At 32.4% G+C, this 20,642-nt stretch overlaps 2 protein-coding genes and 1 pseudogene across 3 annotated transcripts; 2 read left to right on the top strand and 1 right to left on the bottom strand.

Annotated features, from left to right (window-relative positions):
- Window positions 1-3,514: 3,514 nt before the first annotated feature.
- LOC120194444 lies at window positions 3,515-6,309 on the top strand (annotated as a pseudogene).
- Window positions 6,310-7,934: 1,625 nt separating this feature from the next.
- Window positions 7,935-15,068, top strand: LOC120194427 (uncharacterized protein sll0005-like). 2 transcript variants are annotated; one of them, XM_039196750.1, is made up of 14 exons: window positions 7,936-8,197; window positions 8,231-8,245; window positions 8,647-8,796; window positions 8,996-9,166; window positions 9,372-9,515; window positions 10,170-10,275; window positions 10,423-10,571; window positions 10,703-10,828; window positions 11,008-11,151; window positions 11,847-11,934; window positions 12,189-12,562; window positions 13,464-13,787; window positions 13,955-14,185; window positions 14,747-15,068. In XM_039196750.1, exons 1-14 carry the CDS (start codon window positions 8,015-8,017, stop codon window positions 14,879-14,881), a joined length of 2,340 nt encoding a protein of 779 aa, XP_039052681.1. In that variant the 5' UTR covers window positions 7,936-8,014; the 3' UTR covers window positions 14,882-15,068. The 2 variants fall into 2 exon arrangements, with proteins under 2 accessions (XP_039052674.1, XP_039052681.1); XM_039196743.1 differs by having other exon boundaries at window positions 7,935-8,245.
- Window positions 15,069-15,438: 370 nt separating this feature from the next.
- On the bottom strand, window positions 15,439-19,181 carry LOC120194420 (ubiquinone biosynthesis monooxygenase COQ6, mitochondrial-like). Its single transcript, XM_039196735.1, has 11 exons — window positions 19,047-19,181; window positions 18,710-18,759; window positions 18,507-18,618; window positions 18,276-18,351; window positions 17,863-18,006; window positions 17,426-17,484; window positions 17,170-17,237; window positions 17,028-17,085; window positions 16,698-16,865; window positions 15,987-16,586; window positions 15,439-15,872 (listed from the first exon to the last, which is right to left on the bottom strand). Exons 2-11 carry the CDS (start codon window positions 18,715-18,717, stop codon window positions 15,657-15,659), a joined length of 1,509 nt encoding a protein of 502 aa, XP_039052666.1. The 5' UTR covers window positions 18,718-18,759; window positions 19,047-19,181; the 3' UTR covers window positions 15,439-15,656.
- Window positions 19,182-20,642: the final 1,461 nt, after the last annotated feature.

Genomic DNA, 20,642 nt, shown 5'->3' with positions numbered 1-20,642 from the left:
TCCATATATTCATCAACTGAATGCATCATGATATGGTGTACAACTCAAGTTTATGCAAGTTTTAGTTAATAATCTAAGAATCCGATTAGGGATAGACATGACATGCAAGAGAAACGTGTAATTTCTTTTTATTTATATATTAAATGAACGTGTAAATCAGGAAAGTAAACCATATTGGAATAAGGAACATTTGCTGTCACAATCTTAGCGTAGAATTCAGATGATTTTATTATATAAAACAAAACAGAAGATAAAGCCGAGTTTGGTTCTGCTTTGTTAAGTTTAATTTCTTTAAAAATCTGTATCATTGTCTTTAATTAAAAATATTAATTTTTAATGATATCGACACGGTATTTCATATGATAATCCATATATATTTTATATATTTTTTTAAATATTTTTATAATTTTAACCATATTTGTTAATATGTAATATAAAACAAATAATATCTTCTCAGTATTGAATACATATAAAATATTATACAAAATATCACATTTAGGTGTAGAAATAAAAGATAAATTTGAGTTTTATTGTCATTCTAATACAAAATTAATTACACTATAGACGTGTTTAAAAAATAGTAGTAAACTTGGATAAACAATAATTAATCAATGATTTTTTCAATGGAAGTATTTATAACTCAATTAATACGTGAACCGTGGTATCAGGGTTACGATATCAACACTAATTAAAAGATAAAATTAATAAAACTAAATTATTTTGAAGATAAAATTGAGGTAACTAAAAAATAGAATAAAAATAAAAATAAAAATAAATATTAATTTAAATTTATTTAAAAGAAAAATAACCCTTAAGCATATTATATATTATATATCCACTACAATGTTTGATGGGAATGCTATTGGATAGTGAATTTTAAATTCTTCAGTTATATTCATCCTTTCGAACTTTTCTTATAGTTGACCGGAAGATCACAAAACAAGTGGAGGCCATTTGCAAAGGAACTCAATAACCGTCTTTAATTAGTTGTCGTATACAAGCATAACTAAACGTAGGGGTGTGTAATCCGGGTACCTGAATTTTTGGGTAATTGATTTTTTAGTCTGTATTTTGATCGGATGTTGCGTGTATCCAGTAATCGGGTATCTGAATTTTACGGGTACCCGGATACCCAATTTTTTCCCTTCAAATTATTAATTAAAAACACATAAATTTAAATGTTCAAAACTTCAAATTACATTGTCCAACATCCAAACATTAAATTTAAAAATTCGAAATATAAAATCTAATAATCTATAATATAAATAAAACATAAAAATTCATAGCTAAATATATGAGTAGATATCTTGATACTCGAATCATGATCATGGCTACACTTCTTCATTTGTCATTCTCCTTTCCTACAAGCAATTCTTTTATTAGATATAAATAAATCATAAGTTTAATATATAATATTATTAATAATTAAATATATAATAATATAGTATTATTATTATTATTATTATTATTATTATTATTATATATAATCCTTAACCGGGTACCCGAAAACAAATTCAATTTTGTGATCCGGACCCTACTCGAGAAATGTCTGATCGGGTACCCAACCCGGCCAGATAATTTTTTTAAAAAATTACCCAATTTTTTAGATTCGGGTCGACGGATCAGGTCAATCGGGTCGGATATTTTTACACTTCCCTAACTTAAGGCATTGAATAAGGGGTTGGATTTTAATACAACTCACATGCTTAATGGCCCTTTTGAGAATCGGATTTACTTTTGGGCCTTTCCAAAGTGATATACTAAAAAAATTAATTAAATTATTATTTTTTAAATATTAAATCAATCAATTTAACTGATTGTTCACCCCTAATCATAAAATACATTCAAGGAATACTATTGAGGGGTGAATATTTGAACCAATTAATTTGATTCAAGCCGAAAAATCTTGAATTAGTTGCGTTGACAAGTTATATTTAATTATTTAAATTTTATTTGAATTCTGTTCGAATTAAATTATTTGAGTTTCAGTTCAAATTTAATTATAAATATTTATAAAATTATGTTACAAATTAATTTAAACTAATGATTTTCTTTCATCATATAAGATTTATATATATTTCTTCATATTCATTCACATTGCAATGTTATTAAATAAATCAAATATCATCTAAAATTATAGAATATACATTTTTTAAATATATTCTAAAAATAAAATATTGATGAGAGTATGAAAAAGTTAATAAATTGATAAAAAAATAATTTATAAAAAATACAAAAAATTAAATTACATGCAAAATTAATGAAATAATTTATAAAAATGTAAAATTAATATTGAAAATAGAAATTAAAGTTATACAAATATTCTCTAATTTGATTAACAATGTTACTATTACATCATATTGATTATTGATAATCATGAATTCAACATGAGAATTTATAACGATTATGGAGTATTTAAATCTATATTAAAAATTAAATTATTGTTTATATAGAACTTCATACCAAATAAACATTTTTAATAAATACAAATATTAAAACTACGCACAAATTTTAGTTAAATATTATATATAATATTTTTAATACAATAGATTATAAGATAATATTGTTTAATTTTTTTAATTATTAACAATATATACATAATCAGGGGTGGAACTAGAAAATTTATTTTAGGTGTCAAATTTAGAAATTATAAGAATATTTTTTAAAGGAGATAACTGAATTTTAAATTTTTTTATTGTTAAATGTTTTTTAATATGTAGAGTCAATTTCTTTTTAAAAAGGGTCAAAATCTTTTTAAAAATGGTGTCATTTTCTTTTCTTTTAAATTATATATATATATATATAATTTACAGGCCAATTTTTTTAAAAAACTTTTGGGGTCTAAATATATAATTATAAATGTTTTACAAATTTTTAGAGAAAACAACATTATTTTAAAATAAAAATGGATGCTTTTAGAAAGTTAACTCGAATATAGGGATGTAAATGAGACGAAACAGATCGTGAGCTATTCAAGATTGACTCGATAAAGGTTCGATAAATACTCGGATCGAATGGACTCGAGATCGAGCTTGATTCGAGTTCTTAACGAGCCAAAACGAGCTACTTGATATTCGACTCAAAAAACTCGTGAGCAACTTGAAAATATAATATATTAAGATATTATTTTTTTTTAAAAATAAATTATCAATAATATTAATATTTATGTATTGTTTTTTTTAAATAAAGTAAAATTTTCATGTATTTAATGTCAGGTTCAAGTTTGAGTTTGAGGTTTCAATTGAGTTAAGTTTAAGATTTTTTTTTCATTTCGAGCATTTTCGAACTGCTCATGAGCTTCAGTTCAGGATTTCGAGTCGAGCTTCAAAATTTTAAGCTCGTGAGTTTTCGAATCGAATTGAGTTCCATTTAAGAATTTTCGAGTCGAATTCAGCAATACTCGAGTTGGATTCGGCTCGTTTACACCCCTACTAGAATATATATTCCGATTATTAATCCAATTTTGAAAATAAAGCAAAATAATAAAAACCGCGTGACTGGCTGTTCACCTTACACGACCGAATCCAAAATTCTCCCACCATTTTCAAGGTATTTTCACTTCCCTTTCTCCTTCTAGTTACTTTAATAGTAATACGTACTAACAATTTCCGTGTGTGTATCTATATAATTCATTTTGCTTCATTTTCCTATATCTTCTCCGATCCATCGCCCCCTCGTTATTTGTCTCTCTCGACTTTTGTTGATTGAATCTTTTGCTTGTGAAGGGGTTAGGGTTTTCGAGAGATGGGGCAACAGTCTTTGATCTACAGCTTCGTGGCACGTGGAACTGTGATCCTCGCGGAGTACACCGAGTTCGCCGGTAATTTCACCAGTATCGCCGCTCAATGTCTCCAGAAACTCCCTGCTTCCGACAACAAGTTCACCTATACCTGAGATGGCCATACCTTCAATTACCTCGTTGAGAATGGTTTCAGTAAGAAGTTATATTTTGTTTGGTTACGATTTGCGATCTCGATCTTTTCCTTATAAGCTGGTTGACTTTTTTTAGTAGTCGGGTTATTTGATTAATGATTTGAATGTGTAAACCGGTATGGGATCCGTTTTGTTATTTGACTTTTCTTTAAACGTTAATTATTATTGGCATGTGTAATGTGTTGGATCTGGGTTTTGTGTTGATTTGCTAGCTGTTTTTGTATGAGTTTGTTGTTTTCGTATCTTAGTTTTCTATCACATTTGGTCAAAGCGGAGGGGAAGTAATTTAATTTGAACATTGTGGTTGTATGTAAATGATGCGTTGGATTTCATTTTTACGACCTTTTTACTTTGATTTCCATTTTTAACTCATTTTATATGTGCACATACTTGTGTTTGTTTATCTTTCTTGGGGTGAATCAATGAAAAAATGCAAAGATAGATTAATTAAAACCATGATTCGTGATAATGTTTTATATATCCAAACAAACATCATTGTTTTCTTATATTATTGTTAAATCAGACATTGATGTTTGTTTGTATGCGTAAAACATTATTAAGAATCATAATAGTTGATTTAATGACAGATGTAATCATGTAAATTTCTTCCTTATAGGGTGGCGTCTTCCATTTCTATTTTTGGGATAGGCAAATGGATGTAATATACAGTGTGGATGCATAAATTAGATGATCCTAAAATATTATCTGGTTATTATAAACATCATTTAAAGCTTCACATAATTTACAATTTGCAAGATTTGGGCCTGGTGGAGGCTTTATTTTTATTGTTGCTTCTATGCCTGCCTCCTAGCTAGCTGCATTTCATATTGTTTTTTTGCCCTCGTCTGTTAATATATGTGTGCATGAATATACTTTGCATCTGGTTTCCATGTTGGTAGTACGAAATGGATGCTTAATAAATGGAAAGTAAGAACGATGCTGGTAAGCAAAGGGATCTTGTGTAGAGATAATCAGTAACAAACAAGGAAAAATGAAAAACAGAACTCCTAGTTTCACATTTTAACTTAGTGTGCACTATCATGATCGTACTTCAAATCAAAGAATATCAGCTTCTAGTCATACCCGTTAATGGGGCATATCCATTCTACTCTCATTTATACGTTGCAGCTGGCTGCTGTCTTTTAGCTGCTATTTGGGTGCTGGAGTGATCATATTGGTTTGGAAGCTATAGGATATTTGCATAATGGATTGCTTTCATGGAGAGAAAGGGAGTGATTCCCTTCCTAAACTTGTTTTAATCATAGGTCTACATACTGACTTGTGGTATGATTTTTGTTGAACTTGGCTTGGGTAGGAAATGAATCAAGTGCAAATTTTTATTTTTTGTAACTCATAATTTCTTGAATTCACGTTTCACGTACTATTGTTTATGAAATACTTTTGGTGCTGCAGCCTACTGTGTAGTTGCTGTTGAATCTGTTGGCAGGCAAGTTCCGATTGCATTTCTGGAAAGAGTTAAGGAAGACTTCAATAAGAGATATGGAGGAGGGAAGGCTGCAACTGCTACGACCAAAAGCCTGAATAGAGAATTTGGGTATCTAGCTCTCTATGTTTCTTCTTATGGATTTACTTTTTGACTTCTTGGGTATATGCTTAGCTCTTTGTACATAATAGGTCCAAACTGAAGGAGCATATGCAGTACTGTGTGGACCATCCTGAAGAGATCAGCAAACTTTCTAAAGTGAAAGCTCAAGTTTCTGAAGTCAAGGGTGTTATGATGGAAAACATTGAGAAGGTAATAGGTTGCTGCTAATTATATCACTGTTCTAGGTGTAGTTTGAGGGTTAAAACACGTCAAGATGCTTACAACTTTCAAAACCATGGCATAAAAAGCAGAATGAAACTTAAGGTGTATTGCTTGTAGCATGTTGTTTTCTTTCATCAATAACACTTTTCTTTGACCAGGTCCTTGATCGTGGTGAGAAGATTGAGTTGCTGGTGGATAAAACTGAGAACCTTCGCTCACAGGTTATTCCTATTCAGACCTCATTTTACGGGTAACCAAAACAATGGCTCCTTTGTGCTTTGATGAAGTTATTTCCTTTTCAATTCTAGAAATTATTATAATTCTCTGTCCAACTTTTCTATTATAAACATCGTCGACAATGGTTTTTTTATGCCTCTTGTTTTGATACATCATATAATGCATTTAACTCTGATAAATATTAAATGCCAAAAGTATGGCGTGTTAAACTTAAAATTGAATTACAGGCACAAGATTTTAGGCAGCAGGGAACAAAGATGAGAAGAAAGATGTGGCTTCAGAATATGAAGATAAAATTGATTGTTTTGGGTATCCTCATCGCCTTGATTCTCATCATCGTGCTGTCAGTCTGCCATGGCTTCAATTGTTAATCTGCCTCGGATTTCCTTTGTTCAAACACTTTTCTGCATTGCTGACAGTTTGTCTTGATTGATTGGTTTGCTTTACATCATTGTTCTAAGGTGCGCATTTCTCCCTTTGCTTGCCATGTAGTACAATAGATGGAGACTTTGTATCTTGGTTGATTGTATAGATCATAGTTTGAACTTCCTACGATAGATATATATCCATTAATCATTTCTTCTCTGATGTTGTAACGGAGAAATAGTTGAATGTCTTTGCATTTCCTAGTTTTCCTACTGTGTTGCTTCGATTCTTCATTTTTATTAGATACATCTTTACATAACATTATTAAATCTAATATACAGTTTTATATCAATTTTATTAATTATTTGGATCATATATCACAATCATGTATACTGTGTGCAACCCAAAGCAAATCACCATTGTTTGATGTAAACCATCATAATAGTGATTGTCACCAAATACACAAATGCCCATGAATATATAGTAAATACAAGGTTTGGACCTTCCTTGGGGGAGGCTGCCTTGAGTCGAGTAAGACTCGTGTAATCAAGTCAATGATGACTCGGTTGCCTTGAGCACGTGGCAATTTAGGTGTTTCGAGTCATTTACGAGGGATTTAACGTTTGTATAAGTTGATAGTACAGGTTTTCAGGATGAACAAGTTTGTCAACGTTGGATCCTATGCATCATTTCGTGCATTTTGATATGATGGTTGACGGTTTGTATCCGTGATGTTCGATTTCTTAATTTATTAAAAAAAAATCTTCCATGAGATAAAATTATAGGAAGCTAAGGTTGTTATTAAATTGGTTTTGCTTGGTCTTGAAATTTCAAAATTGTGGGGAGCAAAGCCAAAAGTCTCTGCTTTTATATGTGGTCGTAAGGTAAATATAATACTAAACAACTTACCTTATCATCAATCGTTATATCACATGTCTGTCACCGTGCTTTGCAGTTAGTTTTTTAATTAAAGTCTTCAATCAACTTTTAGTATATTTATTGGTATCGTATTCATTAATCAGTTAATTTAAATGAATTATTATATAAAAATTTCGTAGAAATATTTAAATATATTTGACATCTGAAATCCATTTACGTTCAAGTTGGTAATTAAACTTTAATTTAATCCATTATTTTTATATTTTACATCATTTTTAAATCATATATGATGATATTATCTTTTTCATTTGATATAACCTTGTATTTTCACATCATAAAGAAATTAATAATATTAATAAAAATATTAAATTAACAAGCGTAACTAAAATTTGAATATTAACTTAAAATAAAAAAACTTTTAAATATAATTGAAAAAAATGGGTTAAATTCATAAACGAACTTTGTAAAAAAATATTTAGATATATTAACAATATCTAAATAAAAATAAAATAAATAAAAACACGAATTTCACACCTCGTCACACTTCACACTCATTCGCGGGAAACCAACGGTTATTAATTTTAAACGTAATAAAAACATTAAAATATTAAATAATGACCTTTCCGTGCTCCATAGTTTGCCACGTGTTCCTCCGACGGCCAGGCCCTCCTTTCACTAAAAACAAAAACAAAAAAAGAACAAGCGTTGAAATGCACTTTTTTTTTCTCCTTTTCTACTCAAAATTCTTCAGATTCAGAAAATCAAAACTATCTCTCTCTAAAGTTCGTTTTTTTGTCTATCTGGTAAGGAGTTCCCGTTGTCGATTCAGCCATGGACGTAACAGCGCCGCCGGGGCTCGTCTACTGCGGTATCGATCCGGTCCGCTTCTCTTCCCCGCGCTCTAACAGTGTGTCTATTCGTACGCGAACCAGACATGTTCGCGCCGTAGCAACCGAACCTAAGCCCACTCGTAACACGCCGTCTCAGTCTCCTCCTCCTCCTCCAAACAACAACATCAACGGCTCCTCCAAGTCCGCGTCATCTAAAAAATCCATTAACGGGGTAATTTATCAGCTAAACACAGCATATAAATATTCATTTTTTTTAAATAAAGTATAACAATCTAATAAATATTTATAAGATAAACACTATATAAAAAGTATGATAATAGTAAGTTTAAAAATTCAACATATAAAACTTAATAAATCCAATAAAATTACTCGTTTAATGTTTTATATATATATTGGATGACTTTGCTAATTAACCCATCAAGATTTTGGTTACTTAATGATTAAATCAAATTAGTTTGGTTGGTTGGCTCATTTGAGTTTTACTGAATTACGCATACAGATATTATAAATTAACTATTAATAAGTATAGAGCTTTTGATTTTTCGATGATTTTTTTTGGTAAAAGTTTTAGTATTTTTCTAGTTAATGCTTTGATGATAATTGAACTACCAGAGGATGGGAGAAGTTTCGCAGGAAATAAAAAGAGTGAGAGCACAAATGGAAGAAAATGAAGAGTTGGCTATACTAATGAGAGGACTTCGTGGGCAAAATTTACGGGATTCACAGTTTGCTGACAACAATATTCAGCTTCGGTTGGTTGAGGTAAAAATCCGTTGATTATTTCATTTCTGAAAAGTGGAATATTTTGAAAGCTTTAGAAGAGTTTAATGAACTTAGGGCAGGTATAGTGATGTTTTGGCGGAAAACATTTGTTCGGATTGCTGTTTCTAGCCTCTGTGCCATTTATTTATTGTGCAATATTTTTGGCTGGTCATGTATTAATAATTTTCTCGTTACATAGGTTGATGAAAGCAGTGAGTTCTTACCATTGGTATATGATCCGGCTAGCATCTCTGCATACTGGGGAAAACGGCCTCGTGCTGTTGCAACTCGTGTCATACAGTTACTATCTGTTGCTGGGGGTTTTCTCTCACGTTTGACTATGGATGTGATAAACAAGAAGGTCAAAGAGGTGAATATGTGATGCTTTATCATCTACTTTTTGTGTTAGCTTCTAATTTCTGAATGTACTAATTGCCATAATTTTTACAATTGATTCTCACTCCCTCCATGTTCTTTCATTAAATTTTTTGGGCTTCATTTGCTTTTTGCATGTGTTAGTGACTAAACCCACTCATGTTTTTTCTTGTTCAAATTTGTTTCTGTTTTATTAACAGAATGAAGTGGCTAGAGCTATTGAATTAAGGGAAATAGTTACCTCTTTGGGCCCTGCATATATAAAGCTTGGACAAGCATTGAGCATTCGACCAGATATACTTTCTCCTGTCGCAATGACTGAGCTGCAAAAGCTCTGTGATAAGGTAGAATTATCACATTGGCATTTCTTCATTCTTTCCCTTCAAAATTATTTTATTGAATCAGTTTTTTACCCCAAAAGGTTTCCAAAAGAAGTAATTTATCAGGAGTGAAGAAATTTAATCCTTACATTTAGAACCATTATTATTGGAGATAAATAACATGAGAACATGACTGCCAATTAGTTCTGATGCCTGTAGATGTTTTTGTCTTATAATTGGGATGAAATCCTCTATAGTATTCAACCTCAGAAATGTCTCCAGTGGATGGCATGACTTCTTGCGCCCAAATCGTCAATCCTTTTCTATAGACTTAAAACGCGGCATGCATTTTATTTGTTGGTTTTAATACGATATCAATTTGCAAATCAATAGGTTTTGGGGAAATTGGATTGGATGGAGACAGCCCTCTTGATTGGTCTCTGCAACTTTTCATCCTTTTATGCATAAACCATTCGCAGACATCAGCTTTTTGGGGAAAATAACTCTTAATTACCACATGATAGGGATTTTAATCTGAAAGTTTTTTTTCCTCCTGAAATGCGGAAAACATTCTGTAATGTGGATATTATTAGTTAGCATTAGTATATTTTTTATACTTCTTTAAGGGTGGTATTGTAAGTATATGTTTATAACTGACTTTTCTTTCCTCAAGTGAAGGTTCCTTCATTTCCAGATGACATAGCAATGGCTCTTATTGAAGAGGAACTTGGTCAGCCATGGCAAGAAATCTACTCTGAACTTTCCTCTTCGCCAATAGCTGCTGGTAATCTCAGCTTGAATATGTTGCACACACACAAACACAAACATATATGCATATTTATTTATATTACATTATGTAGATAATTTTATTAGTTTTTACCTGCTATTTTAACTATAAATATTTTGAACTGTTGTGGAATACCTTTGGCAGCATCTCTGGGACAAGTGTATAAAGGACGCTTGAAAGAGAATGGAGATCTTGTGGCTGTCAAAGTGCAGAGGCCTTTTGTTCTTGAGACGGTGACCGTTGATTTGTTCATCATAAGAAACTTGGGTCTGGCGCTCAGAAAGTTTCCTCAGGTATATAATATATATGTTAAAGCTTAGCTTTTTGCAAAACATTTTCCTTATAAAGATGCTTCTATATTCTGTAGCTGTACTGTTGATAATTTCCTGTAATTTTCTCACTTGCTTTCCCTTATTCATTCCAGATTTCTATAGATGTTGTTGGGTTGGTTGATGAATGGGCTGCACGATTTTTTGAGGAGCTAGACTATGTTAATGAGGGTGAAAATGGACAACTCTTTTCTGAAATGATGCGAAAAGACCTTCCACAGGTTAGTATGGTATTCTTTGCAGGTATTACTTTATGATGTCTACTGAAGTAGCTCCCGAATTTGGAGAAACTCATCTGGTTATGCTTTTCTGGTTAAAAGAAGTTATTTCAAGCTGTTCTTTTTAGCTAGTTTCCTAAGAATATGTAGTGAATCAATAGATTCTCAAATTTTGTTTTCAGGTTGTTATTCCAAGGACCTATGCCAAATACACTTCAAGAAAGGTTCTTACTACAGAATGGATTGAAGGAGAGAAGCTATCACAAAGTACAGAAAATGATGTTGGTGAACTGGTCAATGTTGGAGTCATATGCTACCTAAAGCAGGTAATTGTCATCCTAGTTTATGTCTGATGGACATATGGTCAAGGAAGAAACTTGACTTTCATGTCAATCTTTCTTGGGTGCATCTTTCTGTTACTTTTTGTCACCTTTTTTTTTTGGATAATTAATGTTAAAATGGGATTAGTTGCCTTCGCCTGTTAAATATTGATCCATCAACTTATTGATGATAAGAAGGGTAGTGATGTCAGAGATGGTCGTGAGAGTTTCAATTTATCAGAATGGCAGTAGTGACATTTAGGAGAGTTATTCATTCCTGCTTTAATTTCTAAAACACTAGCCAATTCCTTGGATATTTAATCGTATCCTGTGCAATTGGTAACTTGCTGCAGTCAAATTGTAGTTCTAAAATTCACTTTGTTTACCTAGTTATATTGAGGATAAGAGTAGGAATCCCTCATACACATTTTTATGGCAAGGCTATTTGTCTTTGTTTCATAAATATTATTATGTGCACTGTTTGTGCATTAGCATCAATAACCATCATTCAAAGTATGTCTTCATCTTCCTTTCTGCACTTATCAACTGTTCTGTACTTATAACTACTACAAAAAAAGTGGTGTAAAATTCACTAGATGTGTCACCGAACATTTCTTTGTTTTAGGTATTTTAGTGTTCTACATCAGACAAACTCCTAAACTTATTGTCTAATCCGTTTGGCTTGTCCATATTGATTTCAGTTGCTTGATACCGGGGTTTTCCATGCTGACCCACATCCTGGGAATTTGATCCGGACTCCTGATGGAAAGCTAGCCATACTTGACTTTGGTAAGAACTTATTCTTAAGCTTAGACTGGAGAAGATTTTTTTGTCAACTTGTTTAATTGCATTGCATAGGTTGAGTTGCTTCTTTGTTGAGAGATTGATATATGGTTGTCTTTCAATAGTTATTTAGTATTTCTCTTTACAAACTATTTATCTTATGTTGATCATGCATATAAATGCTAAATTGTTACTGTGAGAATACCTTATTCATCAAGTCTTTATTCTATAGATTTTAAAGTTCACTTCTGTTTTAACAGGTCTTGTGACAAAATTAACAGATGATCAGAAGTATGGAATGATTGAAGCAATTGCTCATCTTATTCACCGTGACTACAAAGAAATTGTTAAAGATTTTATTAAACTCGATTTTATTCCTGATGGGGTTAATTTGGAACCAATCTTGCCTGTTCTGGCAAAGGTTTTTGACCAAGCACTTGAGGGTGGGGGCGCAAAAAACATTAACTTTCAGGACCTGGCAGCTGATTTGGCACAAATAACATTTGATTATCCATTTAGGATACCTCCTTATTTTGCTCTTATTATTAGGGCAATAGGGGTGTTGGAAGGAATAGCTTTAGTGGGCAATCCTGAATTTGCTATTGTGGATGAGGCCTATCCCTACATTGCACAGGTATGAGTATTCTGTTTTTGCTATTTTTCTTTTGAAAATAAATTGATTTATAAGTGTAATTATGTTATGAAATATGCACTCCTCACATTATTATTTTGAATTTCTGATGACTAAATAGTTCATTGATCGATTCATTAGTTTTATTAAATCAAAGTTACTAAAGGACAATTATCGAGTTTCATGCTAGATAACAATATCCCCTCAAAAGGTTAAGTTCATTTTTTTTATAGAAGTTGGAGGTCTCATTAAAAACTCCCTTCGTATTCGTCCACACACTAAGAAGTATGTTAACGAACATTGGAAGGGAGAAAAGCATACCTCATAGTTTATTAATAATAATACTCAATACATAAGAAGACACGGAATATCCTCCTATGGTGATATACACCATTACAACAAACACCTTAAAGGTTAAGTTCATTTGGTTGAAGTTTTGAAGTTTTGACCATTTATTGTTTGTTTGAATTTGAAAATGTAAAATCTGAAGAATGGAGAAGACATTTGAATTCACTCTATGTTAATGCAAAAAATTAACACTCGAGGTTTTGTTTTTCGGTTCTGATGTTTGTGGTCAATACAAATGTATAAAAAAAATTAGTTAGAGAGCACTTAGCAACTTGTCTTAAATGATTTATCCTAACAGCATAAAATTAACATAATTCTATAGCATTGAGCTTGAAGATCAGAAAAAGACAAAGTAAAGTCGACTGATGATGGATGAAGCATGTGTTGAAAAAAAAATTATGGCTTGAAGGTTGTAAAAGAATGCATGTGGCTAGCCAATCACCAATGGATATTTAGATAGGATCAATATGAAACAATGCAAACATTTGTACCATTTCGGTCCATCTTTTCCTGATTATAACGTTTATCGTGGCGTTGTATTATTTTATATGATCAGAGATTGCTTACCGATGAATCCCCGCGGCTGAGGAATGCTTTGCGTTACACGATATATGGGAAATCAGGTGTTTTTGATGCCGAAAGATTCATTGATGTCATGCAAGCCTTTGAGAATTTCATAACTGCAGCAAAAAGTGGAGGTGGGGAAAATATGAATGGAGATATGGCTGAACTAGGTCTTCTACAGAACCAAGCAGATATTACATTCCCTAGATTTTTACCAAGTGCATCTCGATCAAACCAGCCTCTTCAAACCCGAGCGGCCTTAGCATTTTTGCTGTCCGAGAGGGGGAATTTTTTCCGAGAATTTCTTCTGGATGAGGTAATATTTTTCCGAGAAAGTTGCTCATTTAGTGTCCTTTATATTCTTCTCTCTCTTTTGGTGTATGTATGTTTAGATTTACCTTCAGCATCCTTACCGATTCGTTACGACATTTCGGTGTGAGGCTGCTCGAATATCGAACTAATGTTTCCGGGTTTACTAAACAGATTGTGAAGGGTATTGATGCACTTACCAGGGAACAGTTGGTACAAATACTGTCAGTGTTGGGAGTGGGAAATGCTGCCCCAGTATTTAGCTTGGTTCCAACAGTCGGACCCTTCAAGCCGGCTGGACTTTTGCCTTCAGTTACGGAGGAAGACAGAATTATATTAAATAACGTCCAAAAGATTCTCGAATTCTTGACAGCGGGAAGTTCTATGCAAACGACGTCAAGTCAGGTACTCCAAACTTTGCAGATTTTAACAAATGACAGTCAAATTTAACCCTCAATGTTTGTCTAAATGATCATTTTGACCTTTTTATTCTCTTTTTTAGCACTTTAACTCATAACATTACAATTTTTAGTCAAAATGCATCTTGCTGGATGGAATCAATAATGGTCAAACGCATGTTGTTGATATGACATTTTCATATGTATTAAATTGCCGACTTGTCACATCCCACATAAGATGGCATGTGCCATGTCACCCAAGGTGATGACACGATATATAGCATGTCCGTAATTAAGCACATGTAGTAATGTCACATTAACAACATAAGTTGACTGTTAGTCAATTAACAATTTTATACAACAGGAGGCATTTTAACCAAAAATTGAAATATCGAGAGCTAAAGTGCTAAAAAAGGGTTTAAAGTGACTATTTGAGTAAACGTTGAGGGTTGATTTTGACATTATTCCTTAACAAATCGAAACCATTTACAAAGAAACCTCTTTGGGAGAGTAATATTCGTTCTTCATGTCTGAGTAATTGCTTTTCATTTTGTTGAACATCAAATAGGGCGTAAATGTTTCTCGGGTTATCCAGGAATTGCTTCCGGTGTTCCCAGGCATATCTGCCAGGGTTCTCCCTGAGGTGATTAGCCGGTTATCGTCTCGGGTATTAGCACGCTTAATCCGGGATGCCCTTTTGTAAGCATTTTCAACATAACCCAACTACTTTCTTCAATTGTGTATATATTCTGATATCATATATAAAAAATGCAATACAGTTTACATGTCTTTTGACCTTTAGACATGGATACACAATAGATACACCAAAATTTTTGTTGTATGCTACGGGACCCTGATTTACATTAATGTCAAACGATATTTTATTTCAAGCTCTAGGGTTCAAATTATTTGTGTTTAGTTTTTGTTTATATTTACATATCGCAATTATAAATATGTCATCATCTTATTAAAAGAACCAAATTTACAGAATGTGAAAGTAACGATAAACGTATAACTATACATATGTTAACCATAATTGAAACCCTTCAAACGATTAAATGATTTAATTGACAAAATTAAAAGACTGATTGTCAAATTAAAATTCTTTATAATTGAGTGACCATGTGTGTTATTTACCTTCAAAATTCAAGTTTATTTAATTTTTTTAAAAGAAAAATAGTCGATTAAATGCAAAAACTGCTGAAATCAAACGATTTTCGAATTCGACTTCTTTTAAAATAATCAAGCTGCTTAAACTTGAACTCAACTCGGCAATGACTATCCAAGTAAGCTCAAGTAGATTGCCAAATTACGAGTACATTTGTCTCGGATCGACCTGTGATTTGTTTATATCAAAGTTTAAAGTTTTACAATTTATTCGTCAAAGCTTTGCTGAAAACAATTTACTCACTGTACAATAGGATGGTGCGGAAAATTCTAAACCTAATTTACCATCGATTCTTCCATCGAGGCTGTCTTCAGGTAAACAGTGGCAATCTCAGTTCCCCCGATGCATACGAGATGATGCTCCTTTTAAGTGGTGAAATATGGTTAGCCCCGTGAAACGCGGCAGCTCGTAAAATGTTCAGAGGACCGAAATCAACAGAGTATGCCTTTTGAAAACCATCCAGGATTGCCATCATCATAATGTTTGCTGGTTTTCGGTCTGCTTCGTACTTCTTTAGTAGCCGTACCTGAAAGTGTTAACAACACCAAAATTTAAGGATCGGCATCGTGTTTCCGATTCTTTTCTTGGAAGACATAACTAGATTCATCGCGTCTTACGGCATTGTTTGTTTTATACATACCTCCCCGACGTCTGTGCCTACAGCAATGCCCTCAGAAATGACACTTGAAAGACTAGATGCATCTCCAAAACCCAAATTAACTCCTTGGCCAGCCAAAGGATGTACAGTGTGAGCTGCATCGCCAATTAGAGCAACGCGCTTTGATACATAGTCGTTAGCGTGCCTCAAGGATAATGGGAAAGCCATTCTTTCAGAGGCCAACTTGACTACTTTTGGTGGAACTTCGAAGCAATCATTAGCTGAGCTGGAGATACCTCCCTTAAGCCAAGAAAATAATTCTGAACCACCTAATATGCTTGATGTAGGATGAGGACCATAACCATAATCGAGAGCATGATTTACAGCTTTCAGAAAGTCATCTTCGGTCATTGATTTGAAGTCTGATGACTCTTTCGGGGTCATGGTCCAAACTATATTGCTAAACTTATCACCTATTGGCAGAAGTGCAAGTGGACCAGAAGGTAGAAACCTCTGCCATGCACAATGGTTTTCTACAGCATGTTCGACTGTACATATGATGGCATTCTGCGAGTAATTCCATCCAGTAGTTCTGATTCCTGCTAACTCTCTCACTCGCGATTTGCCCCCATCTGCTCCTACCTGAGGTGAATCTCATGTAACTTAACGCTGAAAAAAATTACTCACAAAAATTGTCACCCAAATAATATTATAACAAGCAAATCCAGCTCATTCAGGTGCAAGTTCAATTACCACCAACTTTGCATATAGGCTATTGCCATCCTCTAGTTCTAACTTTGCTAAACGCCCATGAGTGAACAACGATGTCATCGATAATGTGCTGTTCACTTCCGAGGATGAAGAATTTGGTAGTATAGACATTGAAGTCAATCTTGATGGGTATATTTCTTCAGCAATTCCGTATTCTGAAAATATATAGTGGAATGTATCACAAAAATTGAAAAGATATGTGGACAATATTTTTAACTTGAAATAGAAAATGAGGTCCAAATTGTTCAGAGGATAGATGGCAACAAAAAGAAATCGAGCGAGCGAAATTAAGGTAAAGGTTTCGTGACAAATCGATACCTGCACATGTGACAGCAGAGAACTAAGTAGCACCTTATTCTCCACAACGCACCTAATGTTGTATCCAAAACCAGCACATAGGAATTAGAACATAAAGATAATATAGCTGCCTCTTTGGCTAAAAGCAGGCGCTTACCCCAGTACTTCTTTGTCTGCATCCCTGGCATTGTATTTTGCGTAACTTAGGCCAGTATAATCCCAAACCTATATAAGGTTATAACGAACCTGTTAGCACTTTTTTTATTGAATACACTCTAGCTGCCATTTAAAATCAAGGATGAACAAGCAAATAAGACCTAGTTCTTATTTCAACTAAGACAACGAATAAGAGCAATGTAAAGGGCAGGAGAAAAAGACATCATCAGCAAAAGAGCAAATATAACAGCCAGCACCTGCATCTTATCAAAGTAGGCATGTCGATGCTGCTCAACAAAACGCCAAGCACCAATATCTGCAATATATGCTATCGCTATCACCAAGAGCAGAACAAATGCGACAAACAAGCATGGTACATAATAGCTAATCAAGGGAAATATCATCTACTCGATATTTAAATTACCAATTAGGCCTACATTTTCCTTTCTTTTATGCTTACCTTGATGGAGGGTCTAAAAATAATAGTAATAGTCCTACAATAATCAGCTTTAACAAATCATCGCTAACATCGTAATCTTATAGCTGTTTCTAAAACATAACCAATATAAATATTTCTATTTTAAATTACATTTTTCAATATTTTTAAGATGCTAGCACATAACCATTTCTTGAGCTTCCCAAGTGGTCACAAAAACATAAGGACTAAAGTTGTCTAATACAGTATGTTCTTTACCTTTCAAGAAAGATATAGTTGCAGGCGTAATTGTACTGACCCTGGGATCAGGGAGGTCATCTTTCTTAATGAAGTGCTTTGCCCCCAAAGCTGGATTGCTATCGACGATGACAACATTCAAGTGTTTTGTTAATGGTTTACTAGCTGCAAATTAACATAGTATAAAAACAAAATATTTCAACATCACAAAATTTTTTCATCAACAACAAGAACATGCTCTGTAAGGTTACAATAAGTTCTAATTATACATATTTATAAGTTCTGTAGCATCCATGTGCATGCTATCAATATCATGATCATAGTGCCTATTGGTGAATGCTTACACCTTTGCAAAATTGATGAACCAGATGTACATCTCAAAATCAATTTCATAAAATAAGAAGAAAATGATTTCGTATAAACAATTCAGCCACCTAAGGAACAGGCGAGAGCCAGGCCAACCATGCCACCTCCAACAATTGCAATGTCATATTGTTCAGCTTCACTCCCCTAAAATGTTTAAAAAGAGAAAGTAACTTAATCCAATATTTTACATCAATTTATATAACTAATTATAAAAAAATAAAAAATTTGATTTCAAAATACCAGTAAAATGTGAAATAAACCAGAAAATTTAGCAAACGAATATAGTTTTAAAAAATTACCTTTTCAGGGTTTCCAGCATTTGGGCATATTACTGGGGCAGCATCATTAGAAAATGGCCTCCAGGGTATTCTCAATCTATTAACATTTGAGCCAGCTTTTGTTGTAAGAATCCTATTATTAAGTCCATCATTAAAAGCTAAATAAGCACCGAAAAAAGATGTTAATTCGCCAAAAGAAAATATATTAAGAAAGGAATTCGCACCTGTTCATTGTTGGAATGCTGCTGCAAACTTGTTGAGCTCTTCTCCTTTGCTAAATGCTAAAAACCTCTCTCCCCTATAGGGCATGCAAGAAAAGAAAGAAAGTTTTGAAACTTCAAACGCTGCAATATCAGTTCCCCGGTACATTTCTTCAAAAATTTACCTCGTTTTCGTTAGGATTTGGGCGTTTTTACTACTTCTTAACTGAACTAAATTATCCAACAACAACACTACAATTAGTCATTCATTTTCCTTTCTATTCCATTTATTTTCTAAGCAATCAAACAAAAATTAAACGCAATTAAACGCAGATTCCAAAATGAAGGTTCAAGACCAAACCTGATCGATTAGGTCTAGCTTCAAAAGATTTGAAACTTTGATTGAAACAGTGAATCGCTTCACTCGTGTCGACTCTGTCTCCCTCCCAACTCGCTGCTTAAGCTCAAATCCCCCTCTCCCAATTGCGACGTGGAAAGTATTAAAATGCCAGCCTCCACCAACCCAATACAAATCGTTGCTATCAAAGTAAGGGCCAAGTGTTCCGGTTTGCCTGGGCCAGGTCTAGGACCATTAGTTTTGATCTTTTAAATAGGGACATGAATTGAACTAATTAAAAAATTAAGGGATTAATATGTAAATTAAAAATAATTTTGGTGTATAAAATAAAAATAAAATTATCATTATATTTATGAAATTAAAATTCAAAATAGTAATTTGCAAAAAATTCAGAAAAAAAACAAAATTAAATTTATATCTCAATTAGATAATTTTGTTTTAGGGATTCAATTGAATCTAATGTAAAATTGAATTTAAAAATATATTATTATAATTTAAATTATTTTTTAACTATATTTTAATTAATTTTTTAACATAGATATCTACTCTATCCTATTTTCTTCCATGATATGTGTCATATTCTTATTAGACAAAATTAATATATATATATAAATTATAAATAATATTGGACTAAATTATAAAAAAATAAAAATAAATAAGGGTCAATTTTAATGTAAATATTTTTTTAAGGACTAAGTTAAATAAAAATAACATCTAAAAGACTGCATGTCATTTATCATTTTTATTAAAGTTAACGAGTTAAAATCATCTCCGACTACTCAATTCTTTTAATATCATAAAAAATAAATATAATTAAAATAATTTTTAAGTTAATTATTTTTATGTCATTAAAAAAATAAGGTCAATTAGCACGAACCAAGTGACCTCGGTGGTAAAGGAATTATTGTTATTTCTTGAGGTCCTGAGTTTGAACACTGACAATACTAGGGATAAGAGCGTTTAATGTCGAATGATAGAGAATTATCTTATAAACAGATAATGCCTTCTATTTATCGTAGATTAATCCAAATAAAATAAGGTCAATTAGAATAATTTTTAATAAGTTAAAGGACAAAAAGGTAAAAGAATGTACATTTCAGAAGACAAACGAGCCATTCTGAATATATATTTTTGGTTCATAATCTCTTAAATGTCAAAATACTGTAAGGTTATATCACTACTAAGTGATAACGTGACATAAACTCGTAATAATATATCATTTAATAGAACTTTTTAATTAAACATCAATTAAATCTACGTTCGTGAGTTAAATTAAAATTATTAAATTAAATTATGAAAATAAAATTACGTTTATATGTAATCAATTCCACAACTTTAAATAGACGTCGACGGAACTAAAAATCAATTAATTGTATGCTTGAGAATTATTAACCTTTCAATATATAATAATGATTTCACCTATTTACCACTCATTTGATTGCAGGCTCTCGTGCTATGAACAAAGCACAAAATGAAAGATTAGATTCCTATCTAATATCTCAAACTTAAACTACAACGAAACAATTAACACAGAATTGTCCCCACGAATATGGTTAGGAATGGAATTACGGTCTTATATCAAGGTAAATTTTTAAAATT

Source organism: Hibiscus syriacus, unplaced genomic scaffold (genome assembly GCF_006381635.1).
Source record: "Hibiscus syriacus cultivar Baekdansim isolate YM2019G1 unplaced genomic scaffold, ASM638163v2 tig00004457_pilon, whole genome shotgun sequence".
Taxonomy (NCBI): domain Eukaryota; kingdom Viridiplantae; phylum Streptophyta; class Magnoliopsida; order Malvales; family Malvaceae; genus Hibiscus; species Hibiscus syriacus.
This window is presented reverse-complemented; position numbering and strand designations above follow the sequence as displayed.

Coding starts and splice junctions, on each gene's coding strand:
- LOC120194427 (XM_039196743.1), top strand. CDS start 8,015: ATGGACGTAACAGCGCCGCCGGGGCTCGTCTACTGCGGTATCGATCCG. Junction 9,516..10,169: donor TGCAAAAGCTCTGTGATAAG/GTAGAATTATCA, acceptor CCTCAAGTGAAG/GTTCCTTCATTTCCAGATGA. Junction 10,276..10,422: donor CTCTTCGCCAATAGCTGCTG/GTAATCTCAGCT, acceptor TACCTTTGGCAG/CATCTCTGGGACAAGTGTAT.
- LOC120194420 (XM_039196735.1), bottom strand. Junction 17,086..17,169: donor GCAGACAAAGAAGTACTGGG/GTAAGCGCCTGC, acceptor ATACAACATTAG/GTGCGTTGTGGAGAATAAGG. Junction 16,587..16,697: donor GCCTATATGCAAAGTTGGTG/GTAATTGAACTT, acceptor GATTCACCTCAG/GTAGGAGCAGATGGGGGCAA.